The 7,081-nt window shown below is 44.6% G+C and overlaps 2 protein-coding genes across 2 annotated transcripts in view; both read right to left on the bottom strand.

Moving 5' to 3' along the window:
- CBG24028 overlaps window positions 1-1,084 on the bottom strand; it is a gene marked incomplete at both ends in the record, with an annotated part of 2,357 nt that extends 1,273 nt beyond the window's left edge. The window contains one exon of the mRNA XM_045240922.1: window positions 7-1,084. Within this exon, the coding sequence (XP_045091234.1) occupies window positions 7-1,084 (1,078 nt within the window). The remainder of the gene's footprint in view (window positions 1-6) is intronic.
- Window positions 1,085-1,349: 265 nt separating this feature from the next.
- Window positions 1,350-5,977, bottom strand: CBG24027 (the record flags this gene model as incomplete). The annotated part of the gene is made up of 2 exons (XM_045240921.1): window positions 1,350-1,963; window positions 2,017-5,977. 2 exons carry the CDS (start codon window positions 5,975-5,977, stop codon window positions 1,350-1,352), a joined length of 4,575 nt encoding a protein of 1,524 aa, XP_045091233.1.
- Between the last annotated feature and the right edge of the window lie 1,104 nt (window positions 5,978-7,081).

Genomic DNA, 7,081 nt, shown 5'->3' with positions numbered 1-7,081 from the left:
CCTGACCAAATGGATAATCTTTGAACGGGGAAGCTTGGGAATTACGTCGGCGAGTCTTCCTTCTGTTAGAGCCTGTTGACACATTGTTCCAGCCGATTTCTGAGCCAATTTCTGACCAAAATGGATAATATTGGAACGTGCAAGTTCCAGAATTACGTCGGCGAGTCTTCCTTCTGTTAGAGCCTGTTGACACATTGTTCCAGCCGATTTCTGAGCCAATTTCTGACCAAAATGGCAAATATTGGAACGTGCAAGTTCCAAAACTATGTTGGCGAGTCTTCCTTCTGTTATACCCAGTTGACACATTGCTCCAGCCGATTTCTGAGCCAATTTCTGACCAAAATGGATAATCTTTGAACGGGGAAGCTTGGGAATTACGTCGGCGAGTCTTCCTTCTGTTAGAGCCTGTTGACACATTGTTCCAGCCGATTTCTGAGCCAATTTCTGACCAAAATGGATAATATTGGAACGTGCAAGTTCCAGAATTACGTCGGCGAGTCTTCCTTCTGTTAGAGCCTGTTGACACATTGTTCCAGCCGATTTCTGAGCCAATTTCTGACCAAAATGGATAATATTGGAACGTGCAAGTTCCAGAATTACGTCGGCGAGTCTTCCTTCTGTTAGAGCCTGTTGAAACATTGTTCCAGCCGATTTCTGAGCCAATTTCTGACCAAAATGGCAAATATTGGAACGTGCAAGTTCCAAAACTATGTTGGCGAGTCTTCCTTCTGTTATACCCAGTTGACACATTGCTCCAGCCGATTTCTGAGCCAATTTCTGACCAAAATGGATAATCTTTGAACGGGGAAGCTTGAGAATTACGTCGGCGAGTCTTCCTTCTGTTAGAGCCTGTTGACACATTGTTCCAGCCGATTTCTGAGCCAATTTCTGACCAAAATGGCAAATATTGGAACGTGCAAGTTCCAAAACTATGTTGGCGAGTCTTCCTTCTGTTATACCCAGCTGACACATTGCTCCAGCCGATTTCTGAGCCAAATATCTGACCAAAATGGATAATCTTTGAACGGGGAAGCTTGGGAATTACGTCGGCGAGTCTTCCTTCTGTTAGAGCCTGTTGACACATTGTTCCAGCCGATTTCTGAGCCAATTTCTGACCAAAATGGATAATATTGGAACGTGCAAGTTCCAGAATTACGTCGGCGAGTCTTCATTCTGTTATAGCTCGTTATTCTTTGAACGGGGAAGCTTGGGAACTACGTCGGCGAGTCTTCCTTCTGTTACACCCAGTTGAAACATTGCTCCAGCCGATTTCTGAGCCAATTTCTGACCAAAATGGCAAATATTGGAACGTGCAAGTTCCAGAATTACGTCGGCGAGTCTTCATTCTGTTATAGCTCGTTATTCTTTGAACGGGGAAGCTTGGGAACTACGTCGGCGAGTCTTCCTTCGGTTAGAGCCTGTTGACACATTGTTCCAGCCGATTTCTGAGCCAATTTCTGACCAAAATGGATAATCTTTGAACGGGGAAGCTTGGGAATTACGTCGGCGAGTCTTCCTTCTGTTAGAGCCTGTTGACACATTGTTCCAGCCGATTTCTGAGCCAATTTCTGACCAAAATGGCAAATATTGGAACGTGCAAGTTCCAAAACTATGTTGGCGAGTCTTCCTTCTGTTATACCCAGTTGACACATTGCTCCAGCCGATTTCTGAGCCAATTTCTGACCAAAATGGATAATCTTTGAACGGGGAAGCTTGGGAATTACGTCGGCGAGTCTTCCTTCTGTTAGAGCCTGTTGACACATTGTTCCAGCCGATTTCTGAGCCAATTTCTGACCAAAATGGATAATATTGGAACGTGCAAGTTCCAGAATTACGTCGGCGAGTCTTCCTTCTGTTAGAGCCTGTTGACACATTGTTCCAGCCGATTTCTGAGCCAATTTCTGACCAAAATGGATAATATTGGAACGTGCAAGTTCCAGAATTACGTCGGCGAATCTTCCTTCTGTTAAAGCCCGTTGAAACATTGTTCAGCCGATTTCTGAGCCAATTTCTGACCAAAATGGCAAATATTGGAACGTGCAAGTTCCAAAACTATGTTGGCGAGTCTTCCTTCTGTTATACCCAGTTGACACATTGCTCCAGCCGATTTCTGAGCCAATTTCTGACCAAAATGGATAATCTTTGAACGGGGAAGCTTGGGAATTACGTCGGCGAGTCTTCCTTCTGTTAGAGCCTGTTGACACATTGTTCCAGCCGATTTCTGAGCCAATTTCTGACCAAAATGGCAAATATTGGAACGTGCAAGTTCCAAAACTATGTTGGCGAGTCTTCCTTCTGTTATACCCAGTTGACACATTGCTCCAGCCGATTTCTGAGCCAATTTCTGACCAAAATGGATAATCTTTGAACGGGGAAGCTTGGGAATTACGTCGGCGAGTCTTCCTTCTGTTAGAGCCTGTTGACACATTGTTCCAGCCGATTTCTGAGCCAATTTCTGACCAAAATGGATAATATTGGAACGTGCAAGTTCCAGAATTACGTCGGCGAGTCTTCCTTCTGTTAGAGCCTGTTGACACATTGTTCCAGCCGATTTCTGAGCCAATTTCTGACCAAAATGGCAAATATTGGAACGTGCAAGTTCCAAAACTATGTTGGCGAGTCTTCCTTCTGTTATACCCAGTTGACACATTGCTCCAGCCGATTTCTGAGCCAATTTCTGACCAAAATGGATAATCTTTGAACGGGGAAGCTTGGGAATTACGTCGGCGAGTCTTCCTTCTGTTAGAGCCTGTTGACACATTGTTCCAGCCGATTTCTGAGCCAATTTCTGACCAAAATGGATGATATTGGAACGTGCAAGTTCCAGAATTACGTCGGCGAGTCTTCCTTCTGTTAGAGCCTGTTGACACATTGTTCCAGCCGATTTCTGAGCCAATTTCTGACCAAAATGGATAATATTGGAACGTGCAAGTTCCAGAATTACGTCGGCGAGTCTTCCTTCTGTTAGAGCCTGTTGAAACATTGTTCCAGCCGATTTCTGAGCCAATTTCTGACCAAAATGGCAAATATTGGAACGTGCAAGTTCCAAAATTATGTTGGCGAGTCTTCCTTCTGTTATACCCAGTTGACACATTGCTCCAGCCGATTTCTGAGCCAATTTCTGACCAAAATGGATAATCTTTGAACGGGGAAGCTTGGGAATTACGTCGGCGAGTCTTCCTTCTGTTAGAGCCTGTTGACACATTGTTCCAGCCGATTTCTGAGCCAATTTCTGACCAAAATGGCAAATATTGGAACGTGCAAGTTCCAAAACTATGTTGGCGAGTCTTCCTTCTGTTATACCCAGTTGACACATTGCTCCAGCCGATTTCTGAGCCAATTTCTGACCAAAATGGATAATCTTTGAACGGGGAAGCTTGGGAATTACGTCGGCGAGTCTTCCTTCTGTTAGAGCCTGTTGACACATTGTTCCAGCCGATTTCTGAGCCAATTTCTGACCAAAATGGATAATATTGGAACGTGCAAGTTCCAGAATTACGTCGGCGAGTCTTCCTTCTGTTAGAGCCTGTTGACACATTGTTCCAGCCGATTTCTGAGCCAATTTCTGACCAAAATGGCAAATATTGGAACGTGCAAGTTCCAAAACTATGTTGGCGAGTCTTCCTTCTGTTATACCCAGTTGACACATTGCTCCAGCCGATTTCTGAGCCAATTTCTGACCAAAATGGATAATCTTTGAACGGGGAAGCTTGGGAATTACGTCGGCGAGTCTTCCTTCTGTTAGAGCCTGTTGACACATTGTTCCAGCCGATTTCTGAGCCAATTTCTGACCAAAATGGATAATATTGGAACGTGCAGTTCCAGAATTACGTCGGCGAATCTTCCTTCTGTTAAAGCCCGTTGAAACATTGTTCCAGCCGATTTCTGAGCCAATTTCTGACCAAAATGGCAAATATTGGAACGTGCAAGTTCCAAAACTATGTTGGCGAGTCTTCCTTCTGTTATACCCAGTTGACACATTGCTCCAGCCGATTTCTGAGCCAATTTCTGACCAAAATGGATAATCTTTGAACGGGGAAGCTTGGGAATTACGTCGGCGAGTCTTCCTTCTGTTAGAGCCTGTTGACACATTGTTCCAGCCGATTTCTGAGCCAATTTCTGACCAAAATGGATAATATTGGAACGTGCAAGTTCCAGAATTACGTCGGCGAGTCTTCCTTCTGTTAGAGCCTGTTGACACATTGTTCCAGCCGATTTCTGAGCCAATTTCTGACCAAAATGGATAATATTGGAACGTGCAAGTTCCAGAATTACGTCGGCGAGTCTTCCTTCTGTTAGAGCCTGTTGAAACATTGTTCCAGCCGATTTCTGAGCCAATTTCTGACCAAAATGGATAATCTTTGAACGGGGAAGCTTGGGAATTACGTCGGCGAGTCTTCCTTCTGTTAGAGCCTGTTGACACATTGTTCCAGCCGATTTCTGAGCCAATTTCTGACCAAAATGGATAATATTGGAACGTGCAAGTTCCAGAATTACGTCGGCGAATCTTCCTTCTGTTAAAGCCCGTTGAAACATTGTTCCAGCCGATTTCTGAGCCAATTTCTGACCAAAATGGCAAATATTGGAACGTGCAAGTTCCAAAACTATGTTGGCGAGTCTTCCTTCTGTTATACCCAGTTGACACATTGCTCCAGCCGATTTCTGAGCCAATTTCTGACCAAAATGGATAATCTTTGAACGGGGAAGCTTGGGAATTACGTCGGCGAGTCTTCCTTCTGTTAGAGCCTGTTGACACATTGTTCCAGCCGATTTCTGAGCCAATTTCTGACCAAAATGGATAATCTTTGAACGGGGAAGCTTGGGAATTACGTCGGCGAGTCTTCCTTCTGTTAGAGCCTGTTGACACATTGTTCCAGCCGATTTCTGAGCCAATTTCTGACCAAAATGGATAATATTGGAACGTGCAAGTTCCAGAATTACGTCGGCGAGTCTTCCTTCTGTTAGAGCCTGTTGACACATTGTTCCAGCCGATTTCTGAGCCAATTTCTGACCAAAATGAATAATATTGGTCAGAAAGTTCCAGAATTACGTCGGCGAATCTTCCTTCTGTTAAAGCCCGTTGAAACATTGTTCCAGCCGATTTCTGAGCCAATTTCTGACCAAAATGGCAAATATTGGAACGTGCAAGTTCCAAAACTATGTTGGCGAGTCTTCCTTCTGTTAGAGCCTGTTGACACATTGTTCCAGCCGATTTCTGAGCCAATTTCTGACCAAAATGGATAATATTGGAACGTGCAAGTTCCAGAATTACGTCGGCGAATCTTCCTTCTGTTAAAGCCCGGTGAAACATTGTTCCAGCCGATTTCTGAGCCAATTTCTGACCAAAATGGCAAATATTGGAACGTGCAAGTTCCAAAACTATGTTGGCGAGTCTTCCTTCTGTTATACCCAGTTGACACATTGCTCCAGCCGATTTCTGAGCCAATTTCTGACCAAAATGGATAATCTTTGAACGGGGAAGCTTGGGAATTACGTCGGCGAGTCTTCCTTCTGTTAGAGCCTGTTGACACATTGTTCCAGCCGATTTCTGAGCCAATTTCTGACCAAAATGGATAATCTTTGAACGGGGAAGCTTGGGAATTACGTCGGCGAGTCTTCCTTCTGTTAGAGCCTGTTGACACATTGTTCCAGCCGATTTCTGAGCCAATTTCTGACCAAAATGGATAATATTGGAACGTGCAAGTTCCAGAATTACGTCGGCGAGTCTTCCTTCTGTTAGAGCCTGTTGACACATTGTTCCAGCCGATTTCTGAGCCAATTTCTGACCAAAATGGATAATCTTTGAACGGGGAAGCTTGGGAATTACGTCGGCGAGTCTTCCTTCTGTTAGAGCCTGTTGACACATTGTTCCAGCCGATTTCTGAGCCAATTTCTGACCAAAATGGATAATCTTTGAACGGGGAAGCTTGGGAATTACGTCGGCGAGTCTTCCTTCTGTTAGAGCCTGTTGACACATTGGTCCAACCGATTTTTTAAGCCATTTTTGGCCAAAAAGGGAAAATATTGGAACGTGCAAGTTCCAAAATTAGGTGGGCGAGTCTTCCTTCTGTTATACCCAGTTGACACATTGCTCCAGCCGATTTCTGAGCCAATATCTGACCAAAATGGATAATCTTTGAACGGGGAAGCTTGGGAATTACGTCGGCGAGTCTTCCTTCTGTTAGAGCCTGTTGACACATTGTTCCAGCCGATTTCTGAGCCAATTTCTGACCAAAATGGATAATATTGGAACGTGCAAGTTCCAGAATTACGTCGGCGAGTCTTCATTCTGTTATAGCTCGTTATTCTTTGAACGGGGAAGCTTGGGAACTACGTCGGCGAGTCTTCCTTCTGTTACACCCAGTTGAAACATTGCTCCGCCGATTTCTGAGCCAATTTCTGACCAAAATGGCAAATATTGGAACGTGCAAGTTCCAGAATTACGTCGGCGAGTCTTCATTCTGTTATAGCTCGTTATTCTTTGAACGGGGAAGCTTGGGAACTACGTCGGCGAGTCTTCCTTCGGTTAGAGCCTGTTGACACATTGTTCCAGCCGATTTCTGAGCCAATTTCTGACCAAAATGGATAATCTTTGAACGGGGAAGCTTGGGAATTACGTCGGCGAGTCTTCCTTCTGTTAGAGCCTGTTGACACATTGTTCCAGCCGATTTCTGAGCCAATATCTGACCAAAATGGATAATCTTTGAACGGCGAAGCTTGGGAACTACGTCGGCGAGTCTTCCTTCTGTTAGAGCCTGTTGACACATTGTTCCAGCCGATTTCTGAGCCAATTTCTGACCAAAATGGATAATATTGGAACGTGCAAGTTCCAGAATTACGTCGGCGAGTCTTCCTTCTGTTACACCCAGATGAAACATTGCTCCAGCCGATTTCTGAGCCAATTTCTGACCAAAATGGATAATCTTTGAACGGGGAAGCTTGGGAATTACGTCGGCGAGTCTTCCTTCTGTTAGAGCCTGTTGACACATTGTTCCAGCCGATTTCTGAGCCAATTTCTGACCAAAATGGATAATATTGGAACGTGCAAGTTCCAGAATTACGTCGGCGAATCTTCCTTCTG

Source organism: Caenorhabditis briggsae (assembly GCF_000004555.2).
Source record: "Caenorhabditis briggsae AF16 supercontig from assembly CB4, cb25.NA_081, whole genome shotgun sequence".
NCBI lineage: Eukaryota > Metazoa > Nematoda > Chromadorea > Rhabditida > Rhabditidae > Caenorhabditis > Caenorhabditis briggsae.
Note: the sequence above shows the minus strand (reverse complement) of the source record. Positions and strands in the feature narration are given on the sequence as shown.